Genomic DNA, 22,588 nt, shown 5'->3' with positions numbered 1-22,588 from the left:
GTATATGAAAACAAGTTTCTTGGGGTAGCAATTGATGATAAAATAAACTGGAAGTCTCATATAAAACATGTACAAAGCAAACTGTCAAGAAGCATTTCAGTTCTGAGCAAAGCAAAACACATTCTGGACCACAAATCACTCCATATTCTCTACTGTTCACTGATTTTACCATATTTACAATACTGTGCAGAGGTTTGGGGCAATACTTATAAATGTACAATACAATCTCTATCCATACTGCAGAACAGAGCCATAAGAATAATTCATAATACCGGTTATAGAGATCACACAAATTCACTATTCTTAAAATCAAAAATATTAAAATTCACTGACCTGGTTCATTTCCAAACAGCACAAATTATGTACAAAGCAATAAACAATCTACTTCCTGGAAATATTCAAAAATTATTTTTTTTACAGAGTTGGGGGTTATAATCTGAGGGGTGAGTTCAACTTAAAACATCAGCGGGCACGTACAACACTAAAAAGTTTTTGTCTGTCAGTTTGTGGAGTGAGGCTGTGGAACAGACTGGGTGTGGAGCTCAAGTAATGTCCAAGCATGATCCAGTTTAAAAAGCGGTACAAACACATGGTTTTCACGAGGTACAGGGAGGAAGAAGGGCTTTAATAATCGGGTGTTTTCATAAATGACAAATGATTTATGTATTTGTTTATTTAATCTATTTATTTTCTACTTCTTTTTTTTTTCTTTTTGAAAGATTGATAATTGAGTAGTGGAGAAGGGGTAGGTTTAAATAAGCATATGCTTCATCCTACTCCTTTTCGGACATGTTGGGTTCACATTATTATTTTTGTTTTGGCTATTGTTATTGGATTTGTTTGTTTTTCGGTTTACTTTGTTGTGTTACTCGCACATGTTCGAAATAAACTAAATAAACTAAACTATTGTGTTCACAAGGCCAAAACAATTTTTTGTGAGGTCACCACACCCTTGAACTTTGATCTTTGACCCCCAAAATCTAATCAGTTCATCCTTGAGTCCAAGTGAATGTTTGTGCTAAATTTGCAGTTAAAGTTACATCAAGGCGTTATTGAGATATCATGTCCAGGAGAATGGGATCGGTGGACGGACAACCCGAAAACAATATGCCTCCGGCTCTGTCTGTCGGCAAAAAACAGTAGTGAGTATATGTAGCTGAAGAATAAAATTGTCTTCTTTGACTGATTACACACAAAACCACTAACGAATATCAGTGAATTCCAGTGAATTCAGCGGTCGTGATTACTGCCCAAAGAGCCTTACGCTGTGGCGTGCTGTGCCAGGAGCTTGGTTCACTGGCTCTAGTGAAAACAGCATCATCTGACATTCACAGTCACATCCTTTGGAAGAGCTCATGCTGTTTGAAGCCATGTGCGGATAATGTGTGTCAGCTATGACTACACATGTGTTCCTGCTCATTCAGCTTTTAGCTAATTCCACACACTGTATGTTAGCACGGCGCCTCTGCTGCAGGATCTGACGCTGTCAAGAAAAAGACTTGCCAGTAGTTTTGTCAGCCAGTCTCTAACACACTGTATTGTGAGAACTCATTTCTTGTGCAAAGCTGCTTAGAAGGGATTTGTCTATACAGGTTCACATTCTCTGCCTCTACAGCCAACTCTCTGTGTGTGTGTGTGTGTGTGTGTGTGTGTGTGTGTGTGTGTGTGTGTGTGTGTGTGTGTGTGTGTGTGTGTGTGTGTGTGTGTGTGTGTGTGTGTGCTTGAGTATTCACTGACTGTCCATCTGTTATTGCAGCTCTATTACACAGAACTCCCTGAAAACTACCGCACATTGTCTCTAATGAACTGGGAACAGATCCTCAGTTGATGTGCAACATCACACACACACACACACACACAATACTTTCAATTTGTCAGAGTGACACCACAGAAAATCCCTGCAGCAAATGAGTCCATCTACAAAATTCCTAAAAAGTAAAAGAAGAAAAAATAATCCCTCCTTCCTGTAAAACCCCTCTACACGAGATATTATCACAACAATTAACAGCAGTTGATTACAGTACAGAGAGAGTGTGTGGAGGAGGGACAATAGCCCTTTAATTAGGTCTGAAAGCTCTCCTCATCAAACAGGAGGCCTTGCTGTGTGACATTTCCAACCAGTCAATCAGAGAAGCAGCTGGGAGCTCTGGGGCTGCTGGAGAAAATGACTGGGTGAAGACACAAGCTGAAAGATGGGAGGCTGGGACACATGCAAGGAACGTGTCTTCAACACTGACAGCCTTTGTCTCTCAACCAGCAGTGAACATATGAACATAAACGCTGCACAGACACCCTGAACAAACTGCATTCAAATGATCTGGCTTGTGTAAACAGAGTAGGTGCGATAGCTGTCCCATATGCTCTGTGTTTTAAAGGGCCAGTCCACCAATTTTACACATCAGGATTAGCTGACTCATTGTGGGGGGGGGGGGGACGGGACTACTCAGCCTGTGGAAACAGTCGTATAATGTTACGTCAAGTCTGGGAAAATAACCCTAATGATGTCATCAGGGTTAACTCGCCCTGGGTTTGGCCTCGACTGGAGCTTGAAAGGTGTGTAAGCTGAGTTGGATCATGGGAAGTGTCCTGTGTTTTTGGAGTTTGATCCATAGGGACTAAGGTTAAGTGCTGGCTAAAAGCAAACCCAAGCAGAACCCATTTCTAGGCGTTTGTATCTATTGTTTACTTGAAGCTTGTTGTGCTGTTGTTGTCGTCTCTTTAGACTGTTCTTGTGTATGTTTTTAGCTAATTGTCTGGTATTATAATTGTGTTGTCTGTTTTTTGTTGTTTTTGCTATTGAATGTTTTAATTCTATTACACATATAAAAGCCCAACTAGGGACCGGAGTCGAGAATTAGCAACAGCTATAAACTCTTTGTGCAACACATTAGTTTCATACCCTGTTTTGAAACTATGTTAAATTGCATTGTCCCTATCAAATAAACAAATAAACTGAAATCTTGGCTGCTGCAACTCAATTTCTCTCTCTAGCAATTCCTCCTCCGGGGAATGGAAGCTGGGCTGTGCAGCAGTTTTGGCGCAGTAGCTATTTGAATGTGGTTTCCAGTCCTCCTTAATACATCAGTGCTTTCATGTCTACATGGAAGAGTCAGAGGCAATTATCTTATGTTAGCATAAAGACTGGAAGTAGGGAGAAACTGTTAGCCTGGCTCTGTACAAACTTCAAAAATACATCTACCAGCACATCAAAAGCTCATAAATCTACACATTGTTCATTCAAAATGTAAAATCAAAAGTTTGTGGTTTTATGGAGAGTTTCGTGCTGATTCTTCGAGGTGTCTTGTCATCACAGTGACCAACCAGCGCAATAGCAGAAGACACTCTGCATATAGGTGCTTGGTGAATGAAAGAGCTGTTGTCAAGTAATAGTAACAGCATGTAACTCCCTCTAAAAACCTTTTTTTTTTTTTTTTTTTTTTTTTTTTTTTTTTACTTTTCAGAGAGACATGATAGCTGCTTACGACTGCCTTCAGTCTTCATGCTAGGCTAGGCTAATTGATTAGCTTCAGTTCCCAAAATGCCTTACTTTCCTTCAAGGTATAAAAGCAGTGTTATTGATATGACAAACAGCCCTGTTGTTTGCAAACATGACTTCACAAACTCTGCATCAACACATTGCATTGGAGACTTACTGTCTGGAATTTATTTTGTTGCTCTGTTTCTTCTGTGTGATGCTGTGTCTAAAGCTTGATGCAAAACTAATTGCCCATTGGAAAAAAAAATACACTTGAACTTGTTTCATTTGCTAAATGTATTAGTTTAAGCAGGAGTGGCAGCAGCTGCTTTGCAGGATTATCACATCATAAACCAATGGCTTATGACAGTTTCAACCACAGCGCTATCTGACTCTGGTTGCACTTGAAATAATCCTGCAGAATGCCCCCTCTAATCTCAATGCTATCTCTGTTGTTGTGACTGGATACCTCTCTTACTGTAACTCGCTAATGTAACCAACAGTGGAAGGTAAATATTTAAAAAAGGAAATTGTGCCATTACTGTGGTTAAGCCTGCCATTATCTTTTTCTACAACCATATAGTTCACCTCATAAATATCTTGTTAATTGACTGATTGGGTTCTTTCCAGGAACCCTGGAGTTTCCCATCCTGCGTTCTCGGAGGTTTTTGAGGTAATCAACAAAAATATCGCACACGATGTTGCAAAACTAATTATGCCCATGTAATTCCTTCATAAAACATGCACACATGTTTTATTTTTAAGCAAAACTGGAAAAGTCCTTGTTTAGAGTCCTGGTTATCTCAGACATAATGTGCACAAGTTACCATATCCTTCATATTTGCTCTTATTTCCTCCCTCACCTATAGCAGGTACTTTGATAACATATTCACATAAACATGGCCACATAATGCTGTTCAAATCTCTGACAGCAGCATGTGATGATGAGATACAGTAATTAAAACAGAACTGCAGTGGAGTCACTCACCTCTGTTGTTGTGCAAGGGCTGTATTTACCTGCAGGGAAACAAGAGAGCAGAGTTACGTTAAGCAGCAGACGTAAGCCAGTTCATGAAGCAGCCTACAGACATTAACACGTGTAAAGCTACATACGCAACATTGTTCAGTTACAGTGTGCATATACTGTATATATGACAGACAGGACTCAAGCACACATGGTGACGCTCTCATGTCAAAGGTCATGCAGAACTCTCCGTCCATCTAACGATGTCTAAAGCTCAGAGAGATCTAGACTGACAGAGGTGCTGAACACATACACTGGTTCCCAACTTTTTGGGCTTGTTGCCCTTTAAAGCAAAGTAATGCCCTGTGTTATTACAAGTAGTTTGTCTAGAGAGTGATGCTCTCTTCTACAGTATTTTATTTCCATTCAAAGTAATTCCTTCAGGTGGCCAAAATCCTCCTTTTAAATGTATGTATTGGGTTTTTTTGGTTTTTTTTAACCTAACCAACAACTGGGTCACATAGAAGTAAAATTGCAAAAGTGCAGTAAGCAAATGTACCAATCATACAAGTGTACACAAAGTGAAGCGACGCCCACTAGCAGCCCTTATCACAGGTATAATGGTGAATTGTTTTAACTGGATAGTTTTAGAGGCCTGAGGAGGTAAAACTACCCAGTATTTCAGATAAAAAAAAGTCTGGAAAAAAATATAGTTGTTTGTTGTTGTTAATCACCTCAACCCCTTAGATTTATCTCTCAACTCCTCTGGGAGTCCCGGCCCCGTTGATTTGGAACCACTTACATAGTGCAGATTAAATTGAAGAGAATCTGGCAATGACGGTTGTTTATTTTTATTTTTATTATTAATTACTTTTTAAAGCTGCACTTGGTAAAAACGCATGTTCAAATGAGCCACATTCACAAACTGGAACTGTATCTGAGCAAACTGAGTGAGCAATTCATCAAGAGAAAACTGAATTCAACAACTTGCTGCCAAAATATTTTCACGTCTTCTTAAAATGAGCTAGCGAGAGAAGCAAATGTGATCACGTCAAATGCTGAAATTCTCTTGTTAATACTGAATTTTAAATGTGTCAAAGAGGAATATCTCTATCATCTTTTCCTGTGCTACATTTTGCTTTGTGATATCTGTGGTTATATATTCTCTTTTTTCCTGTATCTCACACAGATCTTCACTCCACCTTCAGGACATCTAGATCAGTTTTAATAAAAGCTCTGTTTCACTTCGCATTACTTTCGTAGTTTAAGTAGCATGTGACCGATGATGACAAAACCCCTGCATGAATGTACTCCCTTCAAAAGAGAAGACCCACTTAAATGTTCCTCCAGGCTACATCAGCCCGGCTCTCACTCCATGAACAAACGGCCCGCTAACAGATGACCCTCTCAACAAATGACTGTTTTGTACTGTAACACGCAGTAATGCAGCATCACAGCAGCTCTGACATCATCTCATGGCCCTAACTTCTATCAGCAGATTTGAATGCCATGCAGCTGTATGGTGCAGATGTGTGTGTGTGTGTGTGTGTGTATGTGTGTGTGTCTCACACAGGGCGAGATAATCGAGCGTGCTTTCTTAATGACACTAAAACACTTGGGGAAGAAATCAGAAGCATGAAATTAAATCTATTTATCAGTCTATAGGCATGGCACAAAAACATTTCCCAGGGTTATTAAATGTGACCTTCTTTCCTATGATGTGTTCAGATATAAACCAGATAAACTGCTGCGTGAAATAATACTAAGTGGACGTTAGTGGTTTTGAACGACAACAGGGTCTCACCTTCTCTGGATTTAATGTTAAGTAACTTTAGCAGATGAGAGCTTCAGATGTCTTGAATCCTTTCAACTTTAGCAACACATTTATCAGATTATATACATTAGTGGCTTTGTCTGCCATGAGCTTACGCACTAAGAAGAGAGAGCAACACATATAAGTGGCAATTAGACCAGCAAATTACCCTGAAAACCGAAACCATTTCTTTGGTTACACTTATTAAAACAACTTGCAAAACATTCACCAAATGACTTAGAACTGCCCCAAGACACAGGCAGCAGTGAGTCAAACTACAGCTGTCAGGAGGTACATGGAGAGACTGTGAGGCAGCTCGTATCCAGATATCAAACCAGCTGTACACTGAACATCACATATTGTGATTAAGAGTGTGTGATTAGCAAGGAAGCAGAGATAGACAGCTAATGGACATATGGTAGAAACAGCTTGAAGTCATGGATAAATGGTTGAAATAAATAGGCTAACTAAAGGTAATTAATAAACATGTAATAATTAGTTAATGGTAGTGGATTATAGTGGAATAAATAATTGGATAATGGGTGAATAGCTAAAAATAGACAAATGTAACAGATAAACAGGTAACAGATAAAAGTAATGGATAAATGGTTGAAACTAGGGCTGTACAATTAATTGAAATATAATCGAAATCACAATAAGGCCAAGTGCAATATCCAAAACGCAGGAGCTGCAAAAAATCTGATTTTTTTATTTTATTTTTTTTTTTTAAAAGGTAAAATGTGTCACAACATTATTGCGCACTGTTAGCACCATAAGCGTTGTGATGCTACAGAGACGCCCCAGCTAAAAAATCATTTTCTTCAGACGTAAAGAAACATGTTTGTTTGGTACTGGACCCAACAAAAATCACATCATCATCATTTTGAATAGTATGACGCCCTAGTTGAAACATCCAGCTGCCACTCTTATTCGTTGTAGCACACACTGGAATTTGATCAAACTGACCTAACCACTGTTCGAAAATTATATGATTAATAGTGTTAAATAACATCCAGATTCAAATCAGTTGAAATAAACACACGAAACTTGACAGGTGTTGTAAATGAAGGGGCACTTGACAGGCCTGGGGGTGGGGGGGTGGGATGGGATACATTAACAACTGATATTGATGAGCAGATACTGCATAGTCTGTTTTTAGTTGTGTCAATAAAGCCCTCTCTAAACTACATCTCCCCATTTTGTGGCTGAGTCAAAGTGGAAAATCTGTGCAGGATAATGGATCTCACCTCAGCTGTGAACTTCATAAAACAGCATCTCTAATATTTTTCACATTCAGTGTCTGATGTGAAAGAAACTGATGTTGGCAAATACGTTCATCTGTGAAATAGTAACGTGATTACTGAAGAAATATAAAGAAAAACAAAGTAGGCTGCAGATACAAATACCAAAAAACATGCTAATCTATAGCACTTCAATATAATTTTGTATGATGTCACATTACTTGAGCAACAGAGGAATAAAAGCGTCAGACTCCCCTCTGCAATGGTTGCTTCCATGCTCCTAAAAATAGCCCATTCATTCTAACCATATATACCTACAGGCCACAACCAGCATCGCCATCACAGCTGAGCCTCTCAGATCTGCTCACAAAAGTTGATTAAAGACAAAGCATGCGGGGCACTTATTGGCTAAAAAGCCATAACATTGACTCAGCAGTGTTCGGCCTCGTGTGCTACATTTCAGCCGTGTCAAGAGCCCATCCCTCAGGCCCTCAGGTACTCCATTACACACACAGATATATAGATAGGCATTTAGTCTGCCTGCTCTGCGCTCTGTGAGCAAATGTGATTACAGCAGACCATGAACATGCCAGGCCTCGGCCTGACGAGACAGCATAACGTGTTTGCTTAAAGTGCACGTTATCGTACTCAGACACACCCACTGACTGTATCAACACAGACATCACATGGCAGACATTGTCACTTGCTTTGTTTTAAATCCGGGTTCATCCTTTACTAAAAAATATCCGTAGTAACTGGGATACGGGATAAATACCACAGACAATGACAATAAAGTCCAATAAAGTCACAATAAAAGTGCTGCATAGCCCCACAGTAAATACCTAAAGGAATATTTTGGTTTTTCGTTTGGCACACTTTGTTGCCACGCAGTCTCCTCTCTTGGATATTTTCAGCTTGGCAATAGAAACAACCTCTCATTTTACAACACTTCATTAATTATAGCTGTAATCATGAGTCCCATGTGGTTAGGAACAGCTGAATGGGGCCATGAAGTTGCAGGAGATGTGCAGAGAGGTGAAGCCCTGCTCCATGAGAACTCATCATAACTTAACATGCACCTGCCTGTCTGTCTGTCTGTCTTTTTCTGCTCAGGCATCAATCAGCTCAGGCCTTGATCCAGCCAGTGCCCACATTTCAGCTTGTAATCACATGCTTTAATCAGAATGAACACCCTGATCTGATGTGAACTGGTGAACTGGTGAACAGGCTGGGGAGGGGGGGGGGGGGCTTTTTTAATAAAAGATGAAACCACATGATGTGCACATGCCTTCAGTGTTGAAGAAATAGTTTGAATTCAGTGAAAACACATACAGTATGAGGAGCCCTGAGAGTGAAAGCAGTGGGGGTCTCTGGTGGGAGAGGAGATCTATTCCTTTGTTTATCAGTGATTAGGTCATGTGTAATGGAGCCTGAACCGCTGGCTGCAGATTACAGTGTAATCCTCACATGAGAATGAAGCACCTGATCAGGTAAAACGTGTAAAAAGTCTTCACAAGTATAGACTTATACATTTTATATAAAGTTATATATTACTGCACTGTGGTGGCTACCCCTATAGTGTTCATATTATATTCCTGCTGCAGCTTAAACACAAGGGTTGATGTCATTTTTTAAGCTCAGTTTGTCCTGGAATTAATTTGAGGTCTATAAATTAAAGTCTTTTACATAAGGACAATCACAACACCTGAGCCCCATTATTTGAAATGCAAGTGATGGCCTGGCCTAGATCTGAGTAGCTTTAGGCACATTCAGTCTTACATAACGTTTTACCTTCACAGCCCTGATGGTGCACCCGCACAGACCCGTCTCTCTGTATCCGAACATCCCCCGGTCCGGATATCCTCCTCGGGGCCGCCGCTGATGATGCGGCGGCGGCGGCGGCGGCGTTGGCGGCGGAGGAGCTCCTCCAGCTCCGGTGTCCCTTCGCCAGCGTCCTGCAGCACTGGTAACACACCGCCCATGCCTGCTCCTCATTGATGGGCTGGCTATAAAGCCTCAGTATCTCCTCCAGAGACAGGTCCTCCACTCTTGCTTCCTCCACTGGATTCATCGTGTGGTGGTGATGCTGCTGCTCATCCCGGCGAGTCGCTGCGGCGGTCAGCCCTCCGTGCTGCTGGGCCATCCTTTCATTATCTCAGCGCAGGAGGCCCGATGACGAGAACAGGTCCAGGCCAGTATGAGAGAGCAGACCTGGAGGCATTGATGCTTCCCTCCGGCTCCCCGAGCAGCAGGAGCAGCTACCGCGGCGCACCGGTGGTTGTTTACCCGCCCGCCAGACGCCTCGTTCACGTTTCTGTTGCCAGCAGCAGTCATAAGACGGTGTGTGTCTGTGTGATTGTAGCCTGGCTGCACAGTGCGTGTGTGTGTGTGTGTGTGTGTGTGTGTGTCACATCCCAACACATCAAGGCAGGCTCACTCCTTCATCACATGATCTCTCTCGTTCTCTCTCTCTCTCGCTCGCTCTCTCTCTCTCTCTCTCTCTCTCTCTCTCTCTCGCTCTCTCTCACACACACACCTAAGCATTTCTTTCTTTTTCAAATTACAGGGGATTCCTCTGTCAAATCCAGGCTCCATGATTCCTGCATATATTAGTAGGTGGTGCCTGATGGGAACTTGAGGGTTTGACAGGGTAGTGTACAGTGCACACAGGGTGGGAGGTAGGGGGAGTTAATAAGAGCAAACATTTGCCCTGGTTAACATTACTGTTAAACTGTAGTGTAATGTATTTGACTTGAATCATTGTGAGCTCATAAGTGATTTACTTGTTGGTTTTTTACATTTCATGTGTTTTCATCTCTCCTGTTCTGCAGTAAGGCAGATGCACTTTTCTGTGCAGTTTATTCATTGCTCCTAATTTGTGACATAGTAAATACACTGCATATGTGTAACACCACCATTTGCACTTCACGCTGCCTTTATTTGAAATGTTTCTACTTTTATTTTATTCACTCTTATTTTAGTGTGAATGTAGGCTGTACAGTACCAGTCAAACTTTAGACCTATAGTTTCTTTATACAATTTATTTTATTTTATATATTGAGCATCTTGGGTCCCATTTTATATCTGTTGTCTTATTTCTTATTTATTGATCTTTGTCTGATTGTGTTTTGCATCACTTTCTTGGCTAGTTTATGTTTTTTAAAATGTTCACTGTTTGTTTGTGGTGGTGTTCATGTGTCTGTAGAAGGCTTTTACTTGTGTTTTGGTCAGATAGTCAAAGCCTCACGCAGCCATGGTCCACCCACACAGGTGTTTTCACTTATTATTGTTATCACTCTTACTGTGTGTTGTATGTCTTCATCCTGTGCAGAGGACCAATCAGCCGTAATTAAGAACACCTGAGCTCTTAACAAAGTCAACGTTTACAGATTTTTCTATTGGCTGTGGTTCTTCACCTATCGCAGGTGTTGGTGTACTTGGTCTCCTCAGGGAGTTTCAGACAGTGTTACCGGCTCTGTACTGACTGATCCAGCTGACTCTTAATCATGCAGATTACAAACTCCTGAGTGACAGGTGTGTTTATGTCTTTCAGTGACTGGTCAAACTAATGAAGATCTTTATCACATTGGAACTTAAATTTTGTTGGGAGCGAAAAGCACTTGTACTTTACTTGAGTATTTCCATTTCATGCTACTTTATACTTCTACTGAACATTTCAGATGGATTTGTATTGTTATTCCTCTGTATTTATTTAACAGCTGTAGTTGCTAGATGCTTTTCAGGTTGAGATGTTACACACAGAACATATGGTCCATTTGTAAAATATGTAAAATTCCCAATAGTATATGAAACAGTTAAAATTGTTGGTAATGGAATATTTTTAAAGAGTGATATTGCTATTTTTACAAGTAATTCACCTTCCACTACTGTGAACACTCATTAACTGAAGCTCCTGACCTGTATCTGCAGGATTGTATGCATTGATTGGCCGATTGGATAATTGCATGAATGAGCAGGTGTACAGGTAGTTGTTGGTACCTGTCAGCAAAGCACAGAAATCGGAGGCTGTGGTGGACACAGGTTCACCAGAGCTGGACACAGCTGAAGACTGGAAAAACGTAGCCTGGTCTGGTGAATCTGGATTTCTGGCTTGGTTTAACACTTCAGGCTGGTTGTGGTGATGGTGTTGGGAATGATTTCTGGGCACACTCTGAGTTCCTTAATACCAATCAGTCATTGTTTAAATGCTGCAGTTTATCTGAGTATTGTTGCTGACCGTGTGCATTCCTTCATGGCCACAGTTTACCATCTTCCAGTGGCTACTTCCAGCATCATAATGCACCATGACACAATGGATTCATGAGCAAGATAATGAGTTCAGTGGCCTCCCTTGTCACCAGATCTGAATCCAATAGAAAACCTTTAGGATGTGGTAGAACAGGAGATTAGCAGCATGAATGTGACAAATCTGCAGAAATGATGACGTGCAGTCATGTCAACAAGGAGCAGAATCTCAAAGGAATATTTTTAACCTCTTGTGGGATCCATGCCACAAAGAACTGAGGCTCTATCCGGTATCAGTATAGTGTTCCTAATAAAGTGCTCAGTGGGTGTACATGTTACACTTTAATAAACAGGTTCCCAGGGTGGAGAGTGTATGCGTTTGCTGCACCCTTCCCATGTTTACATTTGTGAATCCTCCTTTTTGGGTTTCCAGTAGCTTTTGTGAGGCAGCCATTGGCGCCAACTAACAACGCATTCATGATCATGACGGATCCTGTGCTGCCCTCTGCTGGTGGTATATACAGCAGGTCCCTTGCATTTTGAAGCTTGAGTATTTTCCTTGAAGCTGTGTAGATTCCAAATGATTTCTACTTAAAGAGGACGTTTCCTCGAAATTGCCCAAGGCTCTGCAAATGAGTCAGTACGAGGCTTCACAGAGAAACTCTTTTTACTACGCACACAGAAGCTGCTGTATGAGTCTCACATTCACTTCTCTCACATGAATGTCTCCATATGACTTTCAAGTCATGTCACATTCATACTCTTCTGCACTCTGGTCAAACAAACATGAAATCAAAGAAGAAACGGTGAACATGCTGCAGTTTTCTTGATACTTATCCACAAATTGACTCACATTTGATATGATTTCTTCTTCAATCATATTTATTCAATCAATGGCTTACACAATACTCAGATATAGATCTCTTTTTGACAGAAAATATACACAACATGAAACAACACACACTCATATAACATCTTTGTTTCACAATGTCCGCAGGGGGTGACCCACAATCTCAGAGACATACAGATCTGGTTGCCATGGGAACAATGATAAAACTGCCCATACGTAAACACAAATCTCCGAACACCGATACAGAAGATGTAGCTATCAATACACACCACCACATGTGGAATGACACAGTAAATACACAGCTCTTTAGTTTGATTTCTTAATTAATTTTCACATCAAAAAATCAATTATTTGTGTGGCTTGTGAAGAAAAATAAACTGTAAACAAAAACAAAATTTAAAAGTCTTTTTCTTTTTTTTGTCCCTTGGTTGTAAAAGTGGTAGAAGCTTGTTGATGAGCCTTTCCACCACAAGGAATGAACATGCAGCGTTGTCATTCAAGCAGCTGATGTTGAGAGGCAACAGCGAGGAGAGAGACAGCTGGGACGGTGGGAGGAGGGGGAGGAGGGGGAGGAGGAGGGGGAGGTTTGTACCCGGAAAAACATAACTTAATCAACACTCAACATAAAGACAAAATAGGAAAAGTGTTAAACTTTGAAGTCCAACAGGTTGCAGTCGATCTTGTAGTAGACATAAGGATAATACTCCTGCTGGCTCAGGTTCAAGCCTGGGATGTCCATCGCAGACTAGAAATGAGAAGACAAGAAACAGTGATGTTAGTGAGTGTGTGTGTGTGTGTGTGTGTGTGTGTGTGTGTGTGTGTGTGTAAGCAGAAGTTTGAATTAGTGAATATCTGAAATCATCTTTTATATTAGAGGCTAAATGAAATCTGCCTTATGCTGACAAACAGCTGTTTTACAGTATGACACCAAGGCAAATCTTCACTGAATCCAACACTGACAAACAGTAAATACCCTACAGTATTACTTAAAACTACAGCTTGTTTGGAAGTAATATAAGGATAACAGTGGTACAGTAGTTGGTGCAGCATTAACATGGCTGAAGAAAGAAAACAGCACCACCTACAGAGTCAAGTGAGCTCTGAGAAAAACACAATATGATATTAAATGTCTCTCATCCTAAATCCCAGGTTAACCTGCATTTAAACGCAGTCAGTAACTTCTGCCTCTAGGGGTCTCTCAATCACAACAATAACAAAAGACAATGTTGGGTGATGTCATGAAATAGCGTGGGATTATGGGAGTTGTTGTCTTCACCACCAGCTTCTCTTAGTTTGGATTCCTTCAGTGTCAGTCATTCAGGAAATCAAACAGACCAGGTGATTATAACTGTGAAAAACACAGTCAGTGTTTGACCGACGCTGTACGGAGAACAGAGACGTCAGGGAAGAGTTGGGAGCTGAGAATTATCCACAGAGGTGTCCTCCTCTCCATAAAAAACAGACCACAGGATTAAAGCCAGTAAATAAATAAAGCAGTTTCACTTTCAAGATCAGAGATTCACCAACGCTCTTCAGCGGACACAGGACAGGACGTCTCCAGCAGCTGGGAGCTGAGCTGTCTAACATTCACTCAGCTCTTTTCTCTGATAACTTAAGATCACCAAAATCCTTCACCTGGTTCAAATATAGAGTTGAAAACCACCAAAGTGTAAAAAGTGTATGTGGCTTACAACTACAACACCAACACATGATCATAGAGGATATGTCGTCATTGTCAGGTGACCAAATGACATGTACTGTTACCATGATTAAAATCACAGATTTCTCAGTTTGAGAATTGCTGGAAACATTTGAGATAAAAAGATATATATTATAACTTTAACTTAAGACTGTGACATTTAAACTTAAAAAATATATATATTTATTTTTCAGTTATTTTACCAAAACTCCTTTTCATGATGTGTATAAGTGTATTACCATTAGTTTTACTTACACAACATTGTTAAATGGCTGTATATGGTTCACACTGTATAACAGAGGCATTACAACACTGTCATTTTGCCACTAACCATCTGTGGCCATGAGGGGGAGCACCTGTTATTCTCAGACAATGACGGAGGAAAATCACAGACTGCAGCAGTAGAAACTCATTGATATGTCCCAAATCAATAATAAGTATACTAATCTGCACTTAGTATACAAAGTGCAAATTAGTATTAGTATTAGTATACAAGAAAAAAATCAACATACTTTACCATGATATACTAACAGTACCTTTAACTTGGAATGTCACTTCCAATTCAACTTCACAAAGAGAAAATCTTTAAGATTTAATTTTTTTTTTTTCTTTTCCAAATTCTTTCTGGAGCCGTTTCACCTCCCATCATTGAATCTAGTTTTTTCCTGTCGTGTGCAGCTCCTCCATTGCCTCTGTGCATTGCAATGTGGAAGAATAGTGTCCATGAACAGCACACTTGACAGTATTTATGTAGCATCCATGTCTGCTTTGAGTAAACTCTATTTTGTCTCTGTTCCAGTGTGAACCCACGACATACTCCAAGCTTGCTTAGATTTGATGTGTAGAATAGATCTGGGACACACTGCAGGTTCTGTTGTTTAAATTAGTAGTTCATTTCCTCTTTTGGAATGGACTAAAATGTAAAGTTTACATCTGAAATAACAGCAAAAACTGTATATTAAATTGTTAGAAAAGCTAAAACTTGTCAATGCATTTTAGAATAAAGGAGTTAAAAGTTGTTTCTGAAATAGATATTTTGTTTAATTCTTTTAGGAAATCGAGGTATTGTATGTTTTATCATTTCAGTTATGAATTAAATACTTGCTGAGAAATTTTATTTCATAACTTCTGCCACAATAATCATATCATGAAGTTGTTTCTTCAAGATGTGCAGTGTTTTTCTTGATGCTATGACCTTGCAGTAAGATCTTTACACAGTATTAACAAAGTACTCACATCAATGATAGCTGCTGCACTGCTGTCCAGATGTTTGTACAGATCATTGAGCACCTCCCTCAGCTTCTTCATGGTCTTCTTGCTTGGCTGCAGCAGCATGGCCTGAAAGTTCACTGGCAGCCCATATCTGCAGGAACACATCACACATGTGCAATAACCATAAAGGAGCAACACACAGTTTAAACAACTTTTAATCACTAAAACGGTGTCAAGTGATTATGTGTTCAGCTTTTATGTAGTTATATACATGGGTGGTACCGGGGCTGTACCTTAAAACAGATTCCACAAAGACCCTTAGTGCTTTAATGTGGATCCAGGCGATGAAGGCTTCACTGAAGTTCACTTTCAGCCATCGAACAAGTGGACCCTGCAAAGAGGAAATGTAACATGGGGTTAGAAAAGCTACTCTTTAATAGTAACTATACTATACTAGTTTAGATGTGTCAGTTTTAAAACCTTGAATTAATTTGTAACCAATGACTTAAATGTGTACTGCTTATCAAACTCTGGCAGATAGCACTTAAACAAGAGGGTGCCTTATTTCTCTTTCTGTCTGAAACAGGCCCATTTTCTCTAACACCACTGGTAAGTAGGAAATGTTTTTTTTACTGCAGTGGATTTGTGTTTGGTCAGCATTTTCTGGCTGCTGCTGGCTGTAACTGGTTCTTTTCTGATAAAACACAAACACTCCAGTTTTCTTGCACAGAGCACAGTGAAAAAAAACTCATCCAGACAAAAGGTGAGTTTAAACGTGTCTAACAGTATTTTACAAGCCACTGAAAGAAATGTAAACACAATACAATAAAGATGTTAGTAAAGTATGGTAGAACCTTATTAGGCCCATTAAATTTGTTTCTATTTGTTATGTATGGTGGCCCCTTGTCGGTATTGTCACATTCACAAGGATTTTGACTGACTTCCAAACAGCCGATGGTTTTCCATTAATTTAAGGACACTGGTGAACCTTTCCTGAAAATGGTTAACTTGTATAAAAAAAAAAAAAAAATTAAAAAAAAAAAACATTTCTGTTAATGTGTTAAAGGATGCTTTGCTTGCTATCTGAGTTTGTGAGTTGGTTGTTTCCTAAATTTAGGAAACCAACAAATATACAAGAACCTTTTTACACAACCACATTTGCTTTCTGTCTTTCCTTTGAAGTTGATTTCCTGAAAACACTGTTTAGATGCAAATTTGTTTCATAATGCACTAAAACAAAACATTACATAAGGTAGAAAATCAAACTAAAAACATACAGTATATTAGGAAAAATGGTTGCGGGTAATGTACTGTATGTGTATACATATTTGTACAGTAAATAATGGGATAAAACATGCCAAACCACTTGTATGGGATTTTTTCTTTTTTTTTTTTTAAGACTATGACTTTCAAGATTAACGAAAGGTCTTAACACAGCCAGCAAGGGACCATACCAATGAGAACGACACAAAAACAAATCTACAGAAGAAATCTAGACCTATTTTTAACAGCCAACTTTAAAACAAATGCCACAGTGTCCGTTTCTCTTACAAACTGCTTCTTCTTATCTGTGGAGAGTCGCGTCATCTCCTCTTTGTCTGCCTTCATCTCCTCTTCATTGTACTGAAAGTCTCTGACTGTGAACCTAGAAAATAAGATGGAGAGGAGGGGACATGAATATTTCTGTTTTTATAACAATACTGGCTTATATTCTTCATACATTAAAAAAAAAAAAAAAGAAAAAGAGTGACAGCTGTGTGAAAATAATAAAATTCGTTTATATAGCCTGCGATCAGTGTCGCTCTCCCTGTTGATACATGTATTTTGTTAGAGCTATTTATATTTACCCAACAGTCTGGCTTCTTTTTGTAGTCACTTTTCACACAACCTGTTTTATGATTCACACAGTGTTGTGTAATGGTAAAGAATGTGTAACAGCTCTTACTTGTTCTCTCTGGCTTTGTGTTTGAAGTCATCAATGGCTTTCCTAAATAGAGTGACACTAAACAGGCCACTGTCGTTGTCTTCAAATAGCAGACTGGAAGAAAGGAAAGGTACCTGTTACACTGCTACAATGATACAGGTAAGACAACTCTATAATATATAAAAAATTAATGCAAGAAAATGAATAAAAATACAGATGAAACCAAAATCATGTGAGACAAATAGTGCATAAAATACAAAATGTCAAAATGTTTAATCTAATATTTTGCTTGATATGATGACATCACTCACTTTGTGGATCGAGGCACCACCATCTCAGCGAGTGTTTCATATGTTTTCTGCCAGTCGGTGTACCCCGTCCTGAAACAACAAACCAGCAGGATAAAATAAGTCTGTCTTCAACATTATGAAGCAGTATGTCGCTTTCTTTTTCACTTATTTGACTGGTGAAGTAATACTCACTTTGGTACAACTACCAGCAGAGTGATGAGGTACTCTGAGTCGAGCACAAAGTCTTCCTTCTTGACAATGTCAGCCAGGCTCCTGGTCAGCAGACTCCCCCTAGTGGCACACAGCAGTGTTACAATAACATGGACGTGACCTAGTGAACGGGGCTGGGTGTTGCCAAAGCACTGCCGAGTCGCAGTAACTTTTCAGCCCATACTGACACGGTCATAAAACATGTCCAGTAATTCCTCTGACACACCGAGTGAACTGAAAATCTGTAAAATCAATTTTAAAAAAAAAGGGAATAAAACGATATTGACGGGAGTGAGATCAGGCTTAATTAAGGAGGTTTTTGACTAAATATTCTAGTATGACATTTTCGTTGCAGGGGTAGTGTTATATTTCGGAGCTGCCTGATATAACGTGCTGCCAGCCAACAGCCATTTTTATAGTCGGTTCTGCTAATAGCCACACTGTCGTTGATGAGACTTGGTAAAGTTAATTTTTTCTTTTTTTGACTTATTTTCCTAACTGCTCCTAGTGTTTCCTGTGGCTACATTACATTTTTTAAAGACCTTAGTGTCAGAAATGCATTTTAGTGTCTGCGGGTCACTTACGCATTCTTCCTCTCTAAGTTCTGCAGGTTTCCCTTCAGGTTGTTATAGGCTGACGCTCTTGTCTTCAGGTCATTGTCGATCTGGGTTACTTGCTGTAAAAGATGAGAAACAAGGCTGAAAAGACTTACAACTGAAATAGAGATTAACATGGAATTTATGACACGACATGTATATTTTCTACTTAAACGGACAGACCCACCTTTGAGATGATTTCAGAGATGTTTTTAAGTGACTGTTTGATGGGATATTTTGCCATGTCCCACTGAAATCTTGTGATGTAGGTGACGAGATCAACTGAAAAAAACAGCAAAAGACTTGTCTTGTTATCATCTCTCTTTTATGACATTATGTCCAGCTAAAGGTTAAGTAAGGCTGTTTTTACAGCGCTTTCAAATACAACTAAAAGAGTTTTCCTCCAAATTACAAAAATAAATAATTTCTTATTTACCTCTCATTGTATCTAGTCATGCAAATAGTTCCAGTTTTATTTGCCAAGATTTTGATATGTCCTTCACAGAAAATTTCTGCCACCATAACAATATAATAAAGATCAGTGGAATTTAATCTGTGTTGTTGAAAGTATTGAATATAATAAAATAGAAAATTTTAATTTTAACAGTTCAACAGATGTTTTATAGATTCAGTGTCCCTGTAAATCACAGACGTCCACTAACTGTGGACGATGCTCACAGGAACTTTAATGTACCAAAGAAACTGACTTTATAGAACCGCTGATTTCTGAGGCAGAAATTTAAGAGATTGGCAAACGAAATCAAAGCACCTGCATGGTTAAATACCAAGACACAAGTGACAATTATGTTGTTTTTTAATTTAAAATGATTTGACTCTTAACACATGACTATATAAGATTGTAGAGAACAACATCAGTGATTTGTGAATGATAAAGTTGTATTTTCCTCGATGGAAGATACCGTGTGAAAGATACATTACCTGTTCACTTGGTAATCACCATGTTTTTAGTGGTAAAATAATCAACAGATACTGTGTTGTAACTATCACTGTACCTCCATTGGCCAGCAGGTTCTCCTGTACTTTGTCTCGACTGTCCTCCAGCACGTCGGCCATGTACTGAGCTACCTTCTTCACCACACTGTGAACAGCCAGGAGCAATCAAAACACACCATGCCAACACAAACTGCGTGCTCAAAGCCAGAGTAAACCACACATTCGCCTTGCACATGCTCACATGACCACCATGAACTCATCCTCTACATTTAACACAAACATACACACACATCAAAAAGGTTCACATGTTTCTGTGAGGGCAACTTCCTGACAAGGCAATTTATAAAATGGCAGACTTTCAGAGTTAAAAGGTTTTTGATCAGCAGCACATCAGAGACGAACTGTGTCTACAGGTGAAATAGATAAAAGTAACATGAAACATCAGGCTGCTGATGTAGGTGGTAGTAGCACAAATTAAAACTTGACCAAACCCACCTAAACATTGACAGTTCAATTCCATGAAAAAGATATTATAAAACTATCCCCTATTATATAATCAATAGTGTTAAGCAGAACTGTGCCTAGAGTACTGAAGCCATGCAATGACTCAGCCAAGTCACATATCTGTCGCTTAGGTTTCACTTTGACAATCTATAATGGATGGAAACTTCAAAAAGGAAATAGATTAAAGACAGACTCTACTCAAACAAGTGAAACCGTGTTGCAAAGTTGGTCTTTCTCACAGTCTTCTCACAGAGGAGGCAAAGCAGGCCTCAGGCAGTAATGGCTGTGTGTGAGTTTTGGATGTCATATTTTCAAAATGCTATAAATTACAGTCAAACATACTTGCGGCACATAAGTCATCGGGTATAAATATGACTAAAGAAAGAGCTGCTGGTGTGTCACCCAACTGTAAATGGCCAAGTTTAGACTTCAAGGCTTGCTAGTCTCAGGTCCCTGTGAAATTCCTCATTGTTACAAGGTAAGGGAGGGGATTAGGCAGCGGTAAACCCAGTACATCAGTGAGTCTGGAGTGCTACACAAGTTAAGGGAGATTTTGTTAATGTCATTTAAAAAAGGACAGCATTTAAAGGGATTATTAAAAACTCTGTAAAGAAACAACTTCGCTACAATGATCATCCTCCAGAAATAGAGAATAGCAAAGTTCAGTTCAAGTCAGAACACTGCAGGTAGCATACCTTTCGACAAAGGAATCTAATTTGGCCAGTTCATCCGACAGTCCGACCAAGACATCTAATGTCCCGACCTGTTTTTGGACACAAAAAGGAAAAAAATAAAACATCAACGCATTATGACTTTTGACTCATCATCAGTCCTGACATCTGGGTCAGCGAGGTTGTGTTTAAACAGTGACATCTGGGGTTCAATCAGCCTACAGTGACATCCAGGGGGCCCTATGTGCTTAGAACGGCGCCTCTTTGTCCAGACACACTCATGCATTGCTAACAGTTCCAGGAGAACATTGCAGCCCCATGTGGCAGCAAGGTCAGCGAGGTTACTTCACCTTCAGCACAGAGAGGATCCGGACGAGCTGAACCGCTCTGTGGATGAAACCTTCGCCTAACCATCGCTTCAACATGCAGGCAACGGATCTGTGTAAAGGCTGCTTCCCATACACAGAGTCAGCTTATTCTTGACAGTGGATATATAAGGTGAGTGATTTTAATACTAGCCTGCATCTACAACCACTATCTAACTCCTTTTTAAGTGGAACATCATGAGTTGTGCAAGAAGGAAAATCAGGACCACAATGAACTACTTGAGTGTAAAGTAAACAGATTATATAATATCACAGAGTTGTGGCTGTGTACAGGTGGAAAAGTATGAAACATAACAAAGAGGGTATAAATCCAATGCTAACCTTGAGGTCTGGTATGCTGAACTTGTGGTTGGTGGAGAGGTTGTTGGTCCGTGTGGTGGCTGCCATCATTTTGTCCCATGTTTGCTGGCAGGTCTTCTCTCCAGGTGCAGAGATCAGCCAAAACTCTGTCATGATTACAGCACTGGTGCAGCTAGAGAAAACTGAGAAGAAAACTATATTTAGGCTAATGTGACTGTCTCTGTTATTATTATTATTCAGTTAATAAAACTATGAGGTTTTGTTCCACCCCCCTTCACTGAGTCTGTCTCTTTATCAATAGCACTGCTTTGGCTATAATACAGGTAAAGTCCTGTCTTTACACATCTCGTGTTTTTAGCTAAATGTTAGCTCCAGAGAGCTGCTGGTGCTGTTGACATTAAGTATGCTGAGACTGTTTGCCACTAAGCAGGCTAATGAAAGACTGCTACAATAGCAACAGGAGCTCATTCAGGGTCGAAATCCATTGCAAGCTGACAATAACGTTTTTCTAGCTCTCGCATTTATATTCTAACAACTACATAAAGTTTCAAAGCGATAAACAAGAAATAAACGACACACTATGTCAAACGAAGCTGCCAAAAAAGATGGTTAAGGTCAAGCAACATCCAGCAGGGATTAGCTACCGTTAGCCACTTAGCTTGGCTCACAACAACAACACAGGCGGTAATTGTGGTTGTTTAACAATTTCACTCACCTGTGTATTAAAATGTGGCCGTTGCCAGTTAAAATATAGCTGTTTGTAGTGTTTCTATGGCTTGATAATTTTCATAGTTGCCATTCAATACAGTTCGTGAGGTCTCCTGACAGCAGCATCAGAGTCAGCTGATCTGCGAGAGGAACCGGAAGGCCTCTCACTGTCTCCACTCACTGAGGAGACTCAGCAGCGGCCATAGTTGGTGGACAGTGAGTACTGCAGCGCCAGTCGGCAAGTCAAGTCAGTTTTAAGTACCACCAATTACAACTTTACCTCTCTTCTTAGACCACCGGAAAAGGAAATACTCAGCAAACAAACCTTTAACGTGGATAAATGGAATAAACTTCAGGAGGAGCAACAGAGGAGGGATCCCTCTTCCAGGACACAGACATGCAATAGATGTCATGTGTACAGAACATGAGTATCACAAAATTCTTGATAGAATGGCAATAATAATTATAATTAGTATAACTAGTAGTATAAGTATAAGTTTTATTTATACAGCACTTTTCCTAATAAAGTCACAAAGTGCGTTACAA

The 22,588-nt window shown here is 39.7% G+C and overlaps 2 protein-coding genes across 2 annotated transcripts in view; both read right to left on the bottom strand.

The window, feature by feature from the left end:
- The window catches only part of LOC111227737 (protein spire homolog 1-like), a 45,219-nt gene extending 35,446 nt beyond the window's left edge, over nucleotides 1-9,773 (bottom strand). Inside the window, exons 1-2 of the mRNA XM_022753425.1 lie at nucleotides 9,285-9,773; nucleotides 4,464-4,492 (exon numbers count right to left, since the gene is read on the bottom strand). Coding sequence (XP_022609146.1) covers nucleotides 4,464-4,492; nucleotides 9,285-9,636 — 381 coding nt within the window. The 5' untranslated portion in view covers nucleotides 9,637-9,773. The remainder of the gene's footprint in view (nucleotides 1-4,463; nucleotides 4,493-9,284) is intronic.
- Nucleotides 9,774-12,610: 2,837 nt separating this feature from the next.
- atp6v1c1 (ATPase H+ transporting V1 subunit C1) lies at nucleotides 12,611-22,208 on the bottom strand. The gene is made up of 13 exons (XM_022753472.1): nucleotides 22,050-22,208; nucleotides 21,356-21,516; nucleotides 20,673-20,740; nucleotides 19,533-19,618; nucleotides 18,707-18,801; nucleotides 18,508-18,599; nucleotides 17,906-18,004; nucleotides 17,735-17,803; nucleotides 17,445-17,537; nucleotides 17,051-17,144; nucleotides 15,793-15,890; nucleotides 15,524-15,650; nucleotides 12,611-13,333 (listed from the first exon to the last, which is right to left on the bottom strand). The coding sequence occupies exons 2-13, from the start codon at nucleotides 21,485-21,487 to the stop codon at nucleotides 13,235-13,237; spliced, it is 1,152 nt and encodes a 383-aa protein (XP_022609193.1). The 5' UTR covers nucleotides 21,488-21,516; nucleotides 22,050-22,208; the 3' UTR covers nucleotides 12,611-13,234.
- Between the last annotated feature and the right edge of the window lie 380 nt (nucleotides 22,209-22,588).

Source organism: Seriola dumerili, unplaced genomic scaffold (assembly GCF_002260705.1).
Source record: "Seriola dumerili isolate Sdu_G_001 unplaced genomic scaffold, Sdu_1.0 BDQW01000191.1, whole genome shotgun sequence".
Classification (NCBI taxonomy): Eukaryota; Metazoa; Chordata; class Actinopteri; order Carangiformes; family Carangidae; genus Seriola; species Seriola dumerili.
The sequence above is the reverse complement of the archived record's forward strand: the minus strand, read 5'-3'. Positions and strand labels throughout refer to the sequence as shown.

Coding starts and splice junctions, on each gene's coding strand:
- atp6v1c1 (XM_022753472.1), bottom strand. CDS start 21,487: ATGACAGAGTTTTGGCTGATCTCTGCACCTGGAGAGAAGACCTGCCAG. Junction 18,600..18,706: donor TCTCTGAAATCATCTCAAAG/GTGGGTCTGTCC, acceptor CATCTTTTACAG/CAAGTAACCCAGATCGACAA. Junction 18,005..18,507: donor AACTTAGAGAGGAAGAATGC/GTAAGTGACCCG, acceptor GTGTGCCACTAG/GGGGAGTCTGCTGACCAGGA.